Here is a 20,386-nt window from a genome sequence, read left to right as displayed (position 1 = left end):
TGCGCCCTCTTACCACAAAAATATATATGTTTTGTAGCTGGGATGAACTTTATTTCATACGCGTAGCTACTGCGATTCGGACACGGACGGTTAAACATGGCGGCAAATCAGACACCCAGAGAGGGGGGGGGGGGCGTCTTCTCGCCTCCATAACTAAAATGCCAAATAGGAGTGGCTTAAGCGACATACACAGTCGTGTAACTGACAGTTTGAGGTAGCCTATCGTGTAAATTTCGCTTTGTTGCTGATAGGTTAAGCTTTCGAAACTCTGCCCCAAAGTCATGTGACTGATTTTTCGCCCTGTTTCGTTGGTTAAACGCAATGATCACAAGCACCACCATGGTAACTGGGATGTGTAGTTTTTAATTCCGTTTGAATTATAACTGTACGTACTGTCTTCGTATTTGGCCAGGGCTTTAAAGAGAGGGCGCGCCAAAAATTTTCGGTGCCGTCGTCTCCGCTTTAAAGGTACCACCGTCGCGGAAGAATTCGATCTCGGGACGTTTGCCCAGCGTACTAATACCTCTTCCAGTAGCAACCTTAGTTTTTCCCAGGAGGTTTCTCATCCAGGTACTGACCAGGCTCACACCTGCTTAGCTTCAGTGGGCTGCCAGTTGTGAGTTGCAGGGTGATATGGCTGCTGGAATGTAATCCATAGTGGAGAAATCTATAGGGAAGGAAAATGAATGTTCAATTTTTATGAATACTTCTATACTGGAGATTCCCATGAACCCTAATCTTTGCGAAATGGCACGTTGCACAATTCTAATTACCCGCGACTCACAATATCGGGTACAATGCTGTTCTACTTTTCTGTGGACATACGGTGGCACTGCACACTTACTAACGTACTGTAGCTCCAAGCCTTTATTCTGTACGGAGGCTATTTATGCAAATCACTAAGATCCCGGAAGGCTGAGTCGACAGCATAGCTGTGAAATGAATATTATTGTTTTGGAATACCTGCCTTAGCACACCTGTACACTGTCGTGGTGCTGCAGGGGCAGGAAGAAACTGCGCTCGCATGAAACTGGTTTTCACTATATAAGGAAACCACCAGGCGTATTTTTACTGCTTGTTACTTATCACTTACGGTACAGGGTATGATTAAGTGAGCTGTTTTAAAACAGCAATAAAAGCTTTTTGGGACTTCTCGTCTAAGCTTTAATTTACTGTCTCATTATAATTCAATTTTTAGTTATACAATGAGTAAATCAACCGGCTCCAAATTTAAGAAGATTTTTCAAAAGGCGAAATCCTCAGAAAATGACGAAGAACACAACGAAAAACAGTTAAGAAAACAAATAAGTTTATCCGGAGATGCCGCCTGTCCCATTAGTCCGAACGAGACAAAGAAGAAAACTTTCGGTTCTTGGCGCAAAAAGAAAAATCCGAACGAGCCTTCCTATCCCCAAACAGCAGGACCAGAGGAAAGAAATGACATCGAGGACTTCGACGATGACCTCAATAAAAACAAGCAAGTATCACTCTCTAAATATACAGTATATCTCATTCAACTTTTTTTAGTCTTATTGCAGTGCCTTATCTGTCAGTATCGTTTCATTTAATCGTATGACTTTTCTTATTGTTTACATTTTCCAATACCGTATGTCCCATGTAAGATCTCATATTTATTATGCATTGAAAAGATCTACTTTCAGTTTTAACTCTCGACATAGAGTTTATACTTCATTAGAAGTCCCGTGCTGTAGTATAATGTAGTAGGGTGATGCGTCTTTGACAATTGGAGTACAATTTAAAAACTTCCCAAAAGTCTTCCTAATGCATATTCAAATTATGCACATTTATTTCACTGTAGCATGAAAACGATAAAGTTCCAAAATAACAACATATACAGTAGTTACTATTGGCATCCAGTTCCATCATCGATTCCATAGAGCTTGTTGCATTCTGGTTGCTTTGGAAGATACGGTATGTTTTTAAAGATGTGTCATTGTGTGCTGTATTTCATCCGAGTATTGCTATTTCATTGTCTTTTTATGCATTGTTATTGTTGATTTATTTAATTCATTGCTTACTTAAGTACAAATGAGAGCTTTTACACGGCAATTGGTTGTTGATGTCAATTACCGATTCATAAAATTAACCAAAACCACGTGGAAAGTATTGTGTTTCAGTCCAGATATGTTAAGAGTGGAGCGCTGCATACGCGCGCGAGTTGGGAAGGAACAATTTGATGTCAATTTCCGTTAAAACCCAGTCGTCCTGAAGAGGCAATACCTGTTTAGGAGAACACTGACAGGACTGTATATTTGAATGCTAAGTAAAAAATAAGGAATTATTTTTTGAGTCAGAAACACTACCTTTTTTTCTATGACATTAAGATGATGGATGACGTTTTACCTGTTAGGACTTGCTAGCGAAACCGTTGTATTTGGTGTTGCTATGTCAAGTTAGAACTGCGATGTTAGCCCCTGTTGCCATTTTTCAGACAAGCCTCAAGATGTTTTTTTTTTATATCAAAGAAAAAGTCGCTAGATGGAACTCGATTTGTTTTACTCATATACTGTGGATCATAACTTTTAAATGTGTACATATACGGACGTGAACATATTTCAAAAGGTTAAAAGGGTTTGGCATAGTACTATGTCATGAGCTGAATAGTTTTTTTTTTCCCGATTTGGTCATTTATTGTCATACATCAGTGATGACCCACAGAATTTATATCTACTGAAAAGCATTGCTATATGATGTATAAGTATGTTTTTAAATGACAATATTGCAGTGGTGAGCATTGCTGCCTTGCGGAGCTGGAGCCTTGAGTTCAATTCTATCAGTGCAAGCCTTATGAAGTTTATTTGATCTTCCTATGTTCAGGAGGGTTTCCTCTGGGTGCTCCTGTTTCCTCACAGTCTAAAGACCTACTGGGAAAATGTTCCCTGGTGTGAATGTGTGTGTTTGTGTGTTAGTGTCCCGTCCAGTGTGAATCCTGCCTTGCGCCCGTTGCTTGCCGGGATAGGCTCTGGCTCTCTCGCAACCCTGAAGTCGGTAAAGTGGTTAGAAAATGGATGTGAAACCAAACAACAGATTGCAAGGTCCAGCGGTTATCCTTGTGAATTGCAGAATAGTCCCAAAGACAATAGGAACAACCTTGGAAAACCCTAAGAATTTGATTAAGCTGGCACAACATTTTGCCAAAAATGTGTTGCCAAAAGGACACATGCAGTAGTGAAGTTTCTTCTCCGTGTTTCAGAATGATTTATGCATGAGAGCTCGAGGTATAGAAATTATTAAACCCACCAAAACATTATGTGAAATATACTTCAAAGTACTTTAGCTTTCCCTGTGTTGCCAGTTTGGCTTCGGTGGGTTTCTATTTAGAACATGAGAAAAGTTCCGGATGAGAGGAAGCCATTTGACCCATCTAGCTTGCTTGGTAATTCATCCAGGGATCTCTTCCAACTTTTTTTTGAAAGAAGCCAGGGTGTCGGCTTTAATAGTATGGCAAGTTCCATACTCCCTCAACCCTTAAGTAAAGAGGTGTCTCATGTTCTTAGTTTAAATGCATTTATAGTATAGTTTCCACTTGTGCCTTCTGATTCATGTTCAACTGTTCATTCAGAAGACATCTGTTTGCTTGAATGTGTCAATGCCTTGGGAGATTCTGAATACTTGTATCATTGTCTTCTTCGTTGAAGACTAATATTGTTCAAGTCCTTCAGCCAGTCAATATAAGACATTCCTTTAAGCCCTGTAGATTGCAAGTCTTTGGGCTGCTTCCAGAACTAGAATGTGTTTTCTTTAATGTGCTGACCAACACTGTACACAGCATTCACAATAAGGCCTTGCTAGTAAAAACGTTCATTTACTGCTTCTATAGGGTTAGCTAATCCTCCTAATTCAAGATCGTCTGCAAACCTGAGTAGTTTACTATTTTACTAACTGCAGTATACCTGAATTTAGTTTACTAATATAAATTAAGATTAGTGAAGAAAACAGCTACTGTACATTCTGTTGATTTTCCTATGGATTATATTTCAATAGGCAAATAATAGAGATATACTTATTTGCTCCCCTTTGTCTGTTATAATGTGTGTCATCAGTTCCACAATTTATTGTAATTTCTCTATTGAGATTTTAAATCTCCTTTCCTTATTAAATAAACAAATATTACTTTTCACAGTCAAATGCGATTACATTGTCTGTGGCAACATTGCCCTGTATAACTTTAGTACCATGTTATTTTCATATGTGATACAAAGTCTGTGGTGAGGATTTCAGGGATTTATCGCATTAAAAAAGCTGCATTTGTAGAGATAATATAAGCTAGGCTGAAACAGGTATTATGAGTATTACCAGACTATTTTGTGCATGTTTGAACAATTTTAAGTAACGGTAAACACTTAGATATGTTCAGATTCTGATATAATAGTGAGTTTGGAAGATTAGTTTATGTGCAAGAAAAAAGTCACAATAGTTTTGTCAAGCTCCTCCAAAATAAGAATTAGACATAAAATGGTACAGGGAAAACTGAAATCTACCCAAGCTAGCAATGTGTGTAAAATTTTCAGCTTCTCTGGCAGAAAGAAACTGTTTACATTAGGCAGTCCTACCATGATCTTGCAGACTTTTTTGTGATTAATGCGGTAAAAAATGACTGAATTTGCAGCTCCATTTTTCAAAAATTGCAATGCCGTTTGTGGCATTTATTGTGTTATTTTGCGGTACAATTGCGGGGAAATGAGAAAACTGCATGTCAACATGAAAAAGGTGATTTTCAGAAGAATTCACCAATAATCATTATCTGAATGTGTTTAAATGATCAAATGGTTTTCTGAAATCACTACCTATTAGATTCAGTATGTGTGCCATACATGTTATGTGTACTGAGTTTGGGAATAAGGACTGCAATGCTGCAGTATAGGCTTTCTTCATGTATACTGCATTTCTGTATCAAACACAATGACACTGGCAATGCTATAGTCCTGAAGGCATTTTACCACAGCCATGGAAACAGTGTCTGCAAGGTAGGCCAAGACCCTCCCAGACTCATCCTTCTTCAGTGGTGCCAAAGGGATGCTCACACATCTCCCCTCTACATCTGGAGTCTCATCAAATATCACAGCAGCAGGCTTCCCTCCAAGATGTGCCTTCAGTGATTCCTTTTCCTTCTCATCAACTGCCCTAAAGTATTTCTTTCTATTTTTGAAACTGGTGAGCACCAGGTATGGCACCTTCATCGACACCCCTTTCCTTGAAAACTGTCCTAATTTCAGGATGATCGCTCTTTGAGAGCAGAATGTTGGCAGCTGTGCAGGTGGAGACCCATTCGTCACAATTTTAAGCACAAGATTGTCACGGATGTCGGAAGGACATGCCGTGGAATGGCCAGGAGAGCAATAAAGACCTATGCGAAGCGGCAAAAGGGGCAACACGGAGGTTAGCCTGGGCTTTGGGGGTCAGACGATGTTGGGTAGAAACCTAAGCCCTCAGGCTGTGGAGGAGACTCAGCTCAATGCTGAGCCAGGAGCAAAGGGTTACCCGGAAGTATAAAGCCCCACACAAAGACACACCGGAAGGACAAGCAAAGCACAGGGAAGCTAGGAACAGGACAGAGTAGGAGCGCGTGACAAAAATAAACGACACGTATGCCTATTTAGGTAAAATAATTAATGAATTCATATACAAGCGCACACATGGACATACACACGTCTGCTGCATAATTTAATTTCATATTTTAACTTCTAATTAAACTAACTAATTACGTGAAATGAATTAATGAATGATTTACATAAAAAGTATTTCTCACTCACTTTTCTACCGTTCTTCCGGTACTGGCAATGGACATCAACGCAGCAGCCTGTGCCACGGTTGTTTGTTTCCGGTTTGTTGTTTCAGTCGTCCTTCTCTGACAGTTAATTGATGATTTACGTTTGTGTTCCAACACAATATTGCATGGAGTACAAAAAAAGTACTCTCATTGGGGAATTGTTTTGCATGGTTCTTTGGCTGTTATTTTTGTTTTTAAATGGGACCGAGAGTGGGTTTCTGATATGAATGTGAAATTTGAAATTATAGTAAGACATTTGAACACGCGAATGGTTTGTTAATTAATTTGATTGAGCCGGGCCGGGGTTTTTAAAAAATGGCTCTGGATTGGATGCTATTAATTTTTTTTTTGCAAGTTGACCGTTTTCTGCAGAAATATTGCAGGAATAGGACAAAATATCAAACTATCTCAAATGATGTGGGGATTGGTTGAACTTGCATTAATTTTTGCGATCGTAAGATCGAGGATTCCTGGAGGGACTGATTAGGATTTCTATGATAAGTTATTTAGGGGTACAAAAGGGATCCTTACAATAACACACAGATTATACACCTGTCTCTGTAATCTAATTTGAAGAATGGTGGTGGTAACCAACATGCAAGTCATTATGCTCCACCAAGAACATTCCTCAAGGTGGTCAATCACTGTAAAATCTATGAACACAAACCTGAGTAATAGTGTGTAGTACAACAACATAATGTACAAATAGAGAATACAGCATATTTTGGTAAAACTAAAACATGCTTACAAAATATAATGTAGTTAAAAAAACTATTGTATTCTTATAAATACTTTGCTGTGAAAAGCACAAAACTAACTGTAGGTCAAAACATTTGAAGTCTCTAGAGCACCAGCTACTGTATGATTCTGGCAGAACTTGTTGGAGCAGCTGAGTAGCTACCAAAAGTACTAAGACTAGTATTTCTGTCTGTACTGCTGCTGAAGAGTTTTGACATTTTCATAGTCAACCCCCTTTATAAACCAGTGTACAGTTCTGCGTTCTCTTTTGGTCTGGCATGTTTAATATGTGTTTTACTTATATAGGAACAAAAACAACAAAGGCTTGTGGTTTAAAGTCTATGTCCTGGTACAAAGGTGGACCTACTCATGTGTTTCAAAGCAGAGAGCATGTTGCTTGACCTGATGGTGGAGATACATTTTCTGCTTGAATATTGACCTGCAATATTGTCTTGCAGTCTTGCAAGTTGAGTCTACTCAAAACCTGTCACTTTTTACTTAAGCTGCACGTATTTGTAAAATCTGAAAAGGGGCTTTAGAACAATCTTTTACTTTCTTTGAAAATTATGGGAATCATGTGTGCTATATCACATTTTTATGACACAAGCTAATGAATTTTTACTTTTTAAACTGCTTATGAACTCTGCCAGTGTTACAGGTGAGAGCCTCCTGTTTAAGTATACATACAGTATGCTTATTTACTTAGCTCCCTTAAGTAAATAAGCATCCCTTATGAAGAACGTGTATTGCCTATGTTTTATTTAATCCTAACCTATTTCAATTTTTGATGGCTCTTTTTTTTACCAAGTTTTGTGTATTTATTATTTTGTATAAGCCTTGTCAACTTTATTAATTCTGGATTTAGAAAACCTGTAGAAGGTGCAAAAAATAAATCAATAGTTCACAATGTACTGTATATTACAAAATGCTATTAGATTATTTCTTTTAAAGATAGATACTATTCTTACTTAATACAGAATATCTGTGGAGCAGTTTAAAAAGTACAGCTCAGTCAAATTTCATGCATTGCTTATGCAAAAAATAAGGGAAATCTTTGTTTACCATCTTAGCTGGGAATTATATGCAGTAGCCCCACTATGTATACAGAAACATTTTAATGCAAAGTTATTCTCATTTATCATATTTTTCAGAAAAATGTAATTAAATTTCAAATTTTTAAGCCTGGTAACATTTACTTTTTTCATCCAGATTAGATATAGGAGTATTACATAAGGTCAATTGAAGAATTGACACAAATCCAATCTTTTTTAACATTTTCAACAAAAATTAATGCACAATTTAACTTTACAAGATAAGATCACTTTATTGGCCATATACAATTTCTTGTATTAGGTATTTGTCTTTTTGCATACCCCAACTTGCTCTCAATGAGGCACGCAGACAGGGAGAGAAGCTTTGGGTCAGAGCGCAGGGTCAGCTATTGTACAGCAGCCCTGGAGCAGTTGGGGTTAAGGGCCTTGCTCACGGGCCCAACAGAGTAGGATTCCTCTGCCGGCCGCAGGATATGAAGCAGCAACCTTTCAGCCACAGGCGCAGATCCTTAGCCACAGAGCCACTGCACCGCAAGTGGCTACTCAAACTCAGCCGGCAAAAACATAAAATGGGTTAAAAAGGAGAGAAGGATGTTCCACCCTCTAGCCCCTCTGATAATATATCCCTAAATGATGCCAGGATTTCATCCAGTTGTTTCTTGAAAGGTGCCAGGGTATCAGGTAACAACGTAGCTGGGTAGCATGTTCTATACTCCCTCAACTTTTTGCAGACAAAGTTACTGCTGGTCTTGGCTTTTAATACACTTCCACCTAAATTCCACTTGTGCCTCTGGTTTATATTTCACTGTTTATTCTGAAGAAGCACATGAGGTTCTTTGTGAATTTGGGATATTTTAATCAAATACTGTTATTGACTTCTTCTTTCAGGAATAGAAAGGTTCAGTTCCTTCATCCTGTTAGTGCAGGACATTCCCTTAAGCCTGTAATATATCAGGTTTCCCTTCTCTGGACAGATTCCAGAGCTGCAATATCTTTTTTTATAAGGTGATGATTAATGTTGTACACAATATTCTAAATTAGGTCTTAGAAGAACATTTTACAATGTTTACATAATATCCCTTGTTTTAAATTCTGTGCTTTTAATTCTATATCCTAAGTTACATTTTGTCTTTCTTATTGCTTCCCAATGTTGTCTTGAAGATGTAAATGATGCATTAACATAACCATCTTCAAGCTCACTGGTTTCCATTGTGTATTTAGCCTATATTTTATGTTTTTTCTACCCACTTAAAGTACAATATTCTGTACTATCTACATTATCAGCTTGGTGTTTGCCCAGTTTTGAATTTTATGTAAATCTTTTTAGATAAGTAAACCTCAATCAGTGTTATGAAGAACCATGGTCTTCCAGTTATCATGCTGTCCATCTTAACGAGCTAGCTGAATCAATATTATACTTAACTCATTTCATTAAAACTGTATCTCTGTTTTTAGTCATTTACGAGTTTGGGTCCTGTATAACACACGTAAGCCTGTGGCTCTCCAGGACCAGAAGTGAGAATTGTTGTTTTAGATGTCCCAGTAGGATGAAGAGTCTCTGTCTACCGTAGGTCTTTAACCATCACAACAGAACATACCAAAATCTATGCCCAAGTAACCTGGCAATAGACAGCCACCGCTGTTGTTGTGGAGAGTTTTTGTTGGCTGGGGCGTTTGGAAAACAGTATTAAGGTTAAAGGGGTGCAATTAAAGAGTTTTAAAGTGATTGGAGCAATTGTGCACATACTGTAGGTTAAGTGCATGCTGCCACTAATTCTCATTATGCAGTCTCTTTTAATAGTCCTGGAAATGACTATTAAAGTCAAAGCTAAACCTCTTAGACTCCCTGATTACAGAACAGCACCTAGTAGACAAACTCCAGGTCCTCAGAGTATGAAAGACCCTGTAATCAAGATAGAGTTAACCATGACAAGGCTGAGAAATACTTTAGCATCTCTGAACTGCTCAAACTCTACAACCTCATCCTAAGAACCAGGTTTTACAATGAGGTCCCTAACCAAGGATTAATCATTCCTATTTACAAAGGGGTAAACAGACCAGGATATGTACTTCACTTTGAGATCTTCACTTACTATGACTTACTGAGAGTTGTGATTTTGACGTGAGGGCTGCATCAGTGCTCCGTGCAATGCTTATATTGTTGTCTAGAAACATTGGATCTCACATTGTGAAACCTCTGAAGGAAGGCTTGCATTTTATCTTCATCACTCCCATCATGGTATGAGTGCTGAATCAGTGAGCTGAACTGACGAGTTATTTACAATTAGTTTAGAATTAGGAAAATATTTTTGTTTTCTTAAGTTTTAATTTGTGATGTGGAAATTTCCTGGCCTCTTCAAGGAGTGTTCAAGGTTATGATGTGGAGTTTAATGGGGATCCATGTTGTACTGAAACATTGTTACTGTAAAACCTGGAGCATGTCACTGGTGGGCATTGAAGGCAAAGATGCTTTTCGAGGGCATCTTTTTTATTTTTGATTACAATGTTCCAGTATAAGTTATGTAGCACTGCTTTGGCTTTGTCATTTCGGAATCTCAGAAATTTTAAATTCTGAATTAACCTTTACATTTTCCTCAAACCGTCCTAAAATTTAACAATTTAAAAGCCCCCTTTTCCCTGTCAGTTTGGTTAGTATTTATGAAAGTACTACAGTAGTGTTCCTTTTAAGATAAAATATGCAGATTATAGCTTTACGTATTTTACATTTTCAGATTTTTGTTAGACTTTTGCAATTGTTCGATGCAGAGAAATGTTGTGAATAGACAAATTCACATATAACAAAGTCCATCCCTAACCCATAGCCTAATGTATTACAGTATAGAGTATGAAATGTACAGTATGCTTAAAAGTCATACTATAAGTAACCCTCCCTTATATGATCATTAAAGTTCTAATGCATTGGCTTTAAGGTAATCAATACAACATTGATCAAGTATAACAATCAACAGTAATCAGAAACTTATAGTAATCAGTTAAATAAACAACACAAATCCCTCCTATGCCTCCAGCTTGCCCTTTCTCTCTCTGCCTCTGTGATCAGCACACCGTCTAATCAATTCAATTAAATTCAAGGTGCTTTATTAGCATGACCGATGGGTACAATCAGTATTGCCAAATAAAATAAAAATAATAAAATGAACATGGAACAAAACATAAAATAAAAGTAAAATAAAATATACAGACCTATTACAGACATTTACAACAGAGACATATCATAAAATATTTACATATACTGTAAACATATTGAACATTATTGGGAGACTCACCGTTCCTCAGACTGTGACAGGAGATCACATACTGGGCCAATCACCGTGATGAAAAGAGCAGTAAAGCTTTCAGTAAAAGCCAGTAAAGTGGTCTCCAGCCAGTCATTCCCCACAAAGCCAACACAGAACCTGGAGTGTTTGTTTCGATACGAAAACAGGACCACATTAAGAAGCAGATGCTGGGTAGTGGGTACCCGGGCAGGGGACAGGGAGAAGATCGCTCACCAGCAAGATTCGTCAGATGATCCCAAGTCTGTTGCACCATTCATTTAAAAGTTGCGGTTAAAAACTTTTATCTCCATCTCATCCTGCTCTGCTTGCCTTCCGCTCCAGACCTAATCACGAATAAGCGGATTCGCAAACAAATTACCAGATGACAAGGCCCTATTGAATCTCTTTTAAAGTTAATAGATGCAAAGTATGGATTCTCTACTCACAGGATGCAATATAGAATGCCTTTAATACATTTTCAAGACAAAAGTGTTTGTGCTTTGAGTATGCAAGCACAGATGTATCATGACTATTTTGTATGTACAGGAAATAATCTAATGTGACAAAGAAACTGGTTTTGAAAAGAAAATCAAATTGTGCATCTGAGAACTATCAGTGTCAGAAAGTGATATATATATTTTGGTTAAACAGTTGCCTACATATTTTGGTAACCACTCACATAACTGAACAGTAGGCGGGTCACATTTTAAAACCAATGTTTTGTAAGCAAGTTTTTTTTATTATGGAATGGAGGTTACTTGGGTTAAAGGAAGAGAAGTCCACATTTTAGGTGTATAATTAGAAAAGGCCCTGACATCCATTGTTCTTAATCTGATAGGTAAAATTACTAAGAGACCAGTTTCAGAGCACCAGAGAGTGCACGATGGTATAATTAGATAACATTTCAGAAATATAATGAGGATGCCTTGTAAGGCATTGTGGATAATACATTTTTTTAAATGTCTATTAAATTTAACAGGAAGTCAGAGACAGGAGTTATATAAATGCTAGAACAATATCTGGTCAAGATTCTAGCTACACCAGGAAAGGAGAACATTGTAATTCTCATGTCAAAAGCAGACCTATGGTCACCTAACCTAAGACTGAAGAGCCCCTGATGGAAGCTATTACAGTACAATCATTAACTATCTTGACAAGGGCAGTTTTAGGGCTGTGTGGGAGCCTAAAACCTCTCTGAAAAGGGTTCACAGAGTTTATCTGACAGCAGATGATTGCTTTCTTCTTCAGCCACAACATGTTTGAGAATTTTAGTTAGAGATAACAACTTTAAATTAGGCTAATATTACTCAATTTGTGAGAAGCTTAAAACTGAAGAAGCTTTTTCAGCACTGGTGTGGACTGCCGAGATTTAAAGTGCTAAAGGCAGAATTCCAAAGATTCACTGATTGAAGATACACCAACTCCTGACAAGCAAACTAGAGCTCTGTATGGTGGCATAACATACTGTATAGATCACTTACTTTAACTTCAGCTTGTGCAAAATAGTGCTGATCAGGTGCTTACTAGATCAGAATCACAGTTACTGTATGTGAACCCACTTATGTCTTTGCCCTGATTACTAGTCAGTTTTCAGTGGCTTTACAGTTACTGTAAAAAGCATTAAATGGTTCATTACCTGAGGTTTACTGTCACACTATACTCCTTCTGTTCAAACTGTGCATTAGACAGTGTGCTTCAGGCCATTCCTCAATCCAGACTCTATTAAGGGGGATAGCTTTTTCAGCCACCACACCAAAGCTGGGGATTGCTTTATCACAGCTCATCAGAAGCTATTTTAAAATGTGACCTTATTTTTTTGTCTTTTAATTATAAATATATGCTCTACTTTAGATTTTTTGTGCTGCTCACTTTTTAGTTTTACATGGTTTTATTGCAATATTATTCTATGCATGGTTACTGTGTTCATTGTGTTTTGCTAAGTGTTTTGTCTTTTTTATTTTTGTCATTTGATTTGTGAATCATACTGTGCTTTGAGACGGTACTGTATATCCATTATGAAGGGTGCTTTATAGATAAAATTGATTGATAGGTTGATGGATTTATTGTTTAAGACTTTGTTGATTGTAAAGGTAAGGAAAAAAGTGTTTCTTTTACTTAAGAGCTACCATCTTCAAATAAATTATTGTCATAATTATATAGTTTATTTTTCAATAAATATCATTAAATTATGATATATCAAAATGATCAGATTTGTTATATGTCAAGCCAGTTCCTTTCTCATATTTAATATGTTTTTTAGAGTGGTTTCAAAACAATTCTGACATGATATATTGCATGTCCCGAGCATGAACTTGTCTACGTGCTTTTATTTTGAGCACTAAATTGCACTGCTGTATTGCCCTAAGTCAGTTAAAATGAAGAGAGCCAGTGGGGTATTCTTTTTCTTCAAAGTATTAGCCAGTTTAAACTTGTACCTCTGACACAGTGTTATTACAACACAGCATAAGAAGAATCTATTGTCTTAAGGGGAAAGTGGTGTAACCCTAACATTATAGTGCTATTGTTTCCTGATTTAACAAAATTTAAAAGCAGAAGTACCGAACTTTTGACTGTTGTGGACATCTTAGACCTGAAATACAAGCTTTGTTTCTACAGGCCATAAATTTAAGTCCTTATGAAGACCTACTGCTGAGCTTAACATTTCTCATCACAATAAACTGATTCACTCATGCTAAAGATGTTTGTTAAGAAAAGCGTGGCGGATTTCTGGTTTTACCACACCAGATGGAATACTTCTTACTTGAACAGTACATGCCCAGAGGGTTTTTTTGCCATGCACCCAATTGGACAGTTTGAATTTTGAAACGCATTATCAGTTGGTATGAAAAGGAATTTTTTCTGGTCTTTGATAAGCTGGAAGGAAAACTTTCATCTAGACCCATTCCCATGCAATGTGGTTTTTCACAGTGAATAATGTTTATTTTTAAGTTTGGATTGGTTACAAGACTGAAATCAGGCCAAGAAATGCCATGTTTCATAACTTTAGGAGTAGGTTGCTGTTTCTCACTATGATTAGCAACAGCATGTAAACTGCAGGTCAATTTAAATGTATAACGTATGAAAGTGGACTTTTGGATTTAACATTCATGTTAAATATAAAACTGATTTTCCCTTTCTTTTCCCTTTAAGTGATAAACGACCTATTTTGCCACTGAACAAACATAAGCATTTAATACAGCAGCTGCTTCTACTGAATTGTTGGGCCATATCAACCAGAGTGGTCTAGAAGTACATTCAAAAATTGCCACGAAAAATTGCATCGGCACGTTATATGTTATCGGTTCTTACCAAAGCACAAAAGACAGCTTCACAAGATTATCCACTGTGTTGCTACTATTACAGTATGTTCTTGCTAAGAGATATGCTCATTTTTAACAAAAGTGTATGGTACAGAAACATATATTGAGGAAGTTAAAGTAAAAAAAAAAATTCAGACAGCTATCAGTTTTATTATAGCTTCCTTTGCTTTGACTAGATTGTGACACCGACGCTCCGTCCTTCATACAGTATGAGTGCTTTTTGACAAGTTGTGCTCTCTCAGCTAAGGGTTCAATTTTTAACCTAAGGACTAGAAGAAGGACTTGGCACCAGAAAATGTTGGCGCAGTTGATGTTTAAACTGAATATAAAGCCGGTTATATGAAGGAGTCAGTTTGTCTGAAACTCAAATAGCAAGCTTCTTCAGTGGGGTGCACACTCCCTGTCATTAGATTATGCCTTTGGAGTCTCTCGGCTCTGTATCTGGTATAAGTGCTGCTCTGTCTGCTCATCACAGTCTTGTTATACAGTGCTCTCTTTCTTAACACACCAGAGGAAGGCTCCAGGCTCCTTTTTTTGTCTTTTCACTCTGATATTAACCTCTCCTTGATCCTTTGCAGCACGCTGTACCTGTACATCTCTCTTCTCTAAATGATTTGAATTTACACCCCATCTGCTTTGTGAAGATTGGTGAAACATTTAACTTCTAAAACCTCCTTTCTGTGTTCCATTTCTCTTAGTACAGTATGTTAGTAAATCACATTTGTGGCATATCTTCCAGGATTGTTTGTAACCACTGTTTAATTAGCACAAGAACTGAGCTACTGCAGCAATTGAGGTTCTTAAGAATTTACATTGGAAAGTACATACAGTAGATTCATGAAACCTGCTCTTTCATCTTTCAAGTATTCACTCAAGTTCCAGGGGTTTGAGTGCCTGCTGCTGCTAGAACTCAAACCCTTCCAAAATCCAAACTTTCGTAAGAGCAGTGGAAAACAAAAGATACATTTGCCAATTCAGTGTGAGAAGAGCTGTTGTAGACAAATTGCATAAAGGCAGCACTGTCATGGAAAAATAAAATGCATTGCTTAACAATATGAGTCACCATCAACAGTTAACCACTTCCATTATGTTATTAAGTATACACATAATACACATGTGCAGATAATAATTACACCATTAAGCTTTATTTTTATCACACTGCAAGTTGTAATAAAAATCAAATTGTAATTTGTTGTGTGTTGTGTGCAGATACCATTTTAGATAAAATGCTGCAAGTGGTCCTCTTAGTTTAAGAGGAATTCTTAAACCCTTTTCCACTAAAAGACACAATTTTCAGCTGGTTTCATAAAGCAAGGATCTCCTTTGTATGACTTAATTAGAAAAGCACCTCAGCTTAATGGTTAGTGCTCCTCATGCACAGAAGCTCACAAAGATTATAACATATCTTGAAATATAAATTAAAAGGTCTGCTTTAAAAAAGGACTGGGGTAGACAATATGTTGAAAAACTCTTTTAGTTCAGGTCAAATTAAAAAAGAAATGAATGCATGAAGATATGGTGGCAAGAAAAGTGTTGGGACATCAAAGTGAAAACTTATTTTTTATTTACAGTTGATTTACAGTTAAGGAATTTGTATTTGTCATCATGAGATTATAGTATAACATATCTTATACTGTAATGAATAAGTACAGTACAAGAAACATTTATTTATAATGCTTTCAATCATTTACAAATCATGCAACCCAGTCAATACCGGTGATATGTAGAAATTATTTCGAAGTATAGCTCAAATATGTTATTTCTGACATTTATTTAGTGGTGTTCAGGGACTGATATTTAATTAATATGGTGTATTTTGTTGAATCATGTGCATGGTTTTTATGGGTAACAATTTATATGACCTAGCAGTTTACTTTCTTATCCCCATGAAATAATGTCGCCCCCTAGTGACATACAAAAGACCTATCTCCAGTTATATTTCAGTCCTAAACCCCTGTTACACAGATACCTAAGCCACACCTTCATTCATTCTTGGAGCACTGAGCATGTTTCCTTGATGTGATAATAGCTGAATTTTGCCTCTGGGCAAACTGTAGATGAATGTCACAGTTCGCATGCAGTGGAACATAAGGATCATTTGTCTGGAAGTATAAAACAGAAATATATATATTTTAAGCAAAGTCTATAAGCAGCAATAATGAATAAAAAAGTTATCAATAACATGTTTCTCTTTAGTTTTCTAAAGAAGTAATTATGAAGCGTTACGAAAGAGTGTACACTCAAAGCAGTGGGTTCACCCAGCTTGTAGTAATGTGACTAGAGATTTACAAGCATTTTGAGAGCCTTTAGTTAAGGTCATGCTCAAATGTATAATTTTCTTTTGTACTTGCAAACTGATAGTAATGCCCAGTCAAAAAACAGACTCTCTCAATCTGCATGCAGTGTGTGGAAGGATTCTAGAGTATAAAATGGACTTCTGTCAGATTCCCTGGTTAGAATAATCCCCAGATCTGAAGGAAGCTGTACTGGCTAGTATTAAAAAATGTCAAATACAGTACCTCTGCATTTGATTGCAATCAATACACATCAAACCTTAAAACACAGTTAAGTGAAAGTTTCCTCTCTCACTAGGTGTCAGGCATCCGTTTCTTTGATTTCTTTACAGAATGGAATAGTTAGATAATACAATGTTCTATAGTATTCAGGTTTCTGTCAAAACCTTCTAATCTTCTAAATACAAACTAAATAATTATTTCATGAAGCACTATTTAATCACTCTTTTGCTGATATTCCATATCATTTGTATGCCTGAGGAAGTTATGCAGAACTTAAACAGCACACTTTGTAAAATAAGAAGCACTTCTTTTACATTAAAAGTACTGTCAAAATTAATCAAATATTTAAATAACGTTAAAATTATTTGAAAATCTCAGGGTGTTTTCCCTTTTGTTTGAACATCATAAAGAAAGTAGTTCAGTTAAACAACAATTGCTCCTGTTCAAAGTATCCAGGTTTTTAAAATGTGTGTGAGGCTTCCTTTTATATTTTAGCCATGTGGATCAAAAAGGTGGTGAATACAGTAGGTGCTACTGAGGGCTGTCTTGGCATTCTGGCAAAACAGTAACTCCTGTGACTTGCTGGGCATCTGCTGGTTTGCAGTTTGAGACATGCCACTCTTTCATTTGGCACTACCTGTTGTGTTCATGTTGAAGAACCAAGTGTGCATGTCTCAATTGCTGTGTGGTGTGGGTTTTATTACTGGATAGCCAAGTCCCCAGAAAATCAGTAGTTCTAAATTTGGCATATAAAATAATTGGCCATCCCAAATGCATTGTTAAAAGCTAGTGAGTAAAACAAAAAGCTGTCTTAATCCACCAAAAATTCCATACTTGGGAAAGGGCTTATCAACGATCCAAGCAGCAGAGCCTCTCTCAGAATGTCTTTTGCTAACTTTTGCTTCAGAGAACACTGACTGCAGGCATTGTTGTTGTACATGTCTATGCAGTACATACAGTACCTTCCAGAAATGATCCTCACCCTTTACTTGCAAATCCATCTGCACATACACTAGGCATTCTTTCCCTCAACCTCGGCAATTAATCAGTCTATTTTGCATATCCATCTCCCTGGGTTTAATTGTATTTTATTAATCACTTTCATATCCAGCTCTTCTCTTAGCACTTCACAGTCTTGTTCTGATGAGGCAACTGTGGAGGCTATCATTAATTTCAAAAACATTTTATTCTTTCTGATTCAAGCAACTGAGGTTTAATCTGGTGAATTTTGCTAATCTTATTTTGGTGAAAAAATTCACCAAAATTCAGGTTTAAGAATTCACAAAAAAGTCACCATTGTAAAGGTGTTTTGTTGTATGGCATTCAAGAATGGAATAATTAGGCTTTCATTTATATACAGTATGTTGTTTGTGCACTACAAAACAACAACAACAGCACAAAACCACAAAGCCTTTCTGTATTTTTGCTGTAAGTGCTACACCGCATTCTGACAATCTGCCATTTGTTTTTCAGCTCATATGCTCTTTGTTAAATTAATAATTTGTTTAATTAGTTTGGAATATTCTTCTTTGTGATTTAATACCAATTCTTGGTATTAATATTATTTACTTGTCTGAACAAGGAGTTTAAGGGAGCTGCTCTATATATGCTGTATTATATCAGATTCTTCAAGGTATTTTTTATGTTGCCTTAAATGTAGGGACATTTGATGTAGAATTGAGAAATAGAGCACAATTTGTACTTCAAATGCAATAATTATCTTTGGCTGTTAGATAGATAAGACAAATAGATAAGACTTGATTGATCCCCAAGGGAAATTGAGCAAACTTTTTTCTTTACTCAGTCTTTTGTCAGCTTTTTATTATTGTCATTTTTAAAGAACTAGGATTCAAATAACTCACATTCTGAAAACTGTTTGCAACTCTGTACTGTTTGCAACACAAAGAAAATGCAAATTCCATTATAATAGTTTCTTTGGTTTATCTTATTTAAAAAGCTAATGAAATAACTACACTTTTCTGAAATGTAGAATATGTTCGGCAAAAAGATTTATGTAATTAAAATGTATATGTGTGTGGTTCTTTAAGAAGTAAAGGAAAAACCATTAGTGATAAAAATCACTATCATGGTTACAAAGGTAATGAAAAACATGGACAAGTATAGCATCCTGATGGAAAAATCAAATATATCTAACTTTCTAGAGCAGTGTAATTCGCAAAAATATTGTAACAATTTTAAGGAGAGGCTTTTTTGAGGTAAGACAAATGTTGTGTTTTCAATATTAATAATATTGTTGATTCTCACATTCTAAACCTCTCAAAAAAATGCATAAGGCCTAGGTAAAAATGAAATCTATAAGTTCAGGTATAGTAAATCAAATCATGTTACCCTTAATACTGAAACCTGACTGCAGAAAAGGGACGATTTAATTGTCACTTTACCTGTGGCACTGAAATACAACTTTTGGACATACTGTACTGTATGTTATCAGAGTTGATAGTGTGAGCATCTGTGTAATGAGTGTCATGAGTGTCACAGGCAAGTGGAAATATTTTGTGGTGTAAGGTTAAGCACAACAAAGTTCCTCAATATGTAATTCTTGGTTTTGATTGAAGGGCATGAATCTCAGGTTCGTTCAATGGATGAAAAACGGTTATCTAGAATAAGCCTGTGTTCAACTTTAAAAGCAGAGGGACATAATAGTTCGGTTTTTTGGTCAGATTATTTATTTAAAATACTCCATGCAGGAAAAGCATATTATTTACAGAACAAGGTGATCCATCTTTAGTCAAACCGATTATACAGGATTATGCAGAGGGGAACCAAAATAGATAAATACAAAGCAATATACATGTTTGCATATTAACTAATAAGGAGTTGGGCTGCCTTTTGCCTTCAGAACATCCTCAGTCCTTCTTGGAATACTAATACAGCAGTTTTGAACTGTTTCTAGTGAGATTTTGAACTATATTCAGGAAGGAAAGCTTTGACTTGTTCGTGAGATGAAGGAGGTGGAAATCTGCTCTAGTCTCTAGAACGTCTCATTCGGGTTCGGTGATGTTTAGAGCTGGTGATTGGGGAGGCCATGGACGGTGTTTAACTTCATCCTGGTGTTCACAAACTCTGGTGCCTTGAACCCATTTAGCAGTGTGTATCAGGGGGTTACCGTCTTGCAATATGACAATATCTTGAAAAAACAATGTTTGCACCATAGGATGCACCTGTTCGCCTAAAATAGCACCATATTCATTGGCCATAATTCTACCATGCAGAGTAATAACCAGACCAGTGATTCCCATGAGATGTCTGTCCATACCATAGCAGATACACTACTATGATTAACTGTTGGGAACTGGTGATGTGAGTAGAAGGCGTCCTTTGGCTTTTTTTCAAATATAAACCCATCCAGATGTAGTAAAAAGAGTAAAGATGATGCATCAGACCATATTACATGTACTTTCTGCTACTGCTCAGAATTCCACGTTGTGTGCTGATTACACCAGGTTGTGCATTGTTGTGCGTTGGCCTTGGTTACATGCAGTTTCCGAATGGCAGCCCTACCATAAATATCAGCTTTGTGAAGCTTACAATATTCAGTTTTTTTTAGACTGGGCCATGTGGGTATAGATTCAGTTCTGTGGGAAGTTTTTTTGATTTTATGATGTCTTTAATAGTGGAATCATATGGGTAATTAGTATTGACATTAATATGAAACAAATGTTGAATCCTT

At 36.6% G+C, this 20,386-nt stretch overlaps 1 protein-coding gene across 1 annotated transcript in view; it reads left to right on the top strand.

The window, feature by feature from the left end:
- Window positions 1–907: 907 nt before the first annotated feature.
- crybg1a (crystallin beta-gamma domain containing 1a) overlaps window positions 908–20,386 on the top strand; it is an 87,906-nt gene continuing 68,427 nt past the window's right edge. The window contains exon 1 of the mRNA XM_015350233.2: window positions 908–1,477. Coding sequence (XP_015205719.2) covers window positions 1,206–1,477 — 272 coding nt within the window. The 5' untranslated portion in view covers window positions 908–1,205. The remainder of the gene's footprint in view (window positions 1,478–20,386) is intronic.

This window comes from Lepisosteus oculatus, chromosome 2, assembly GCF_040954835.1.
Source record: "Lepisosteus oculatus isolate fLepOcu1 chromosome 2, fLepOcu1.hap2, whole genome shotgun sequence".
In the NCBI taxonomy this organism is placed as follows: domain Eukaryota; kingdom Metazoa; phylum Chordata; class Actinopteri; order Semionotiformes; family Lepisosteidae; genus Lepisosteus; species Lepisosteus oculatus.
This window is presented reverse-complemented; position numbering and strand designations above follow the sequence as displayed.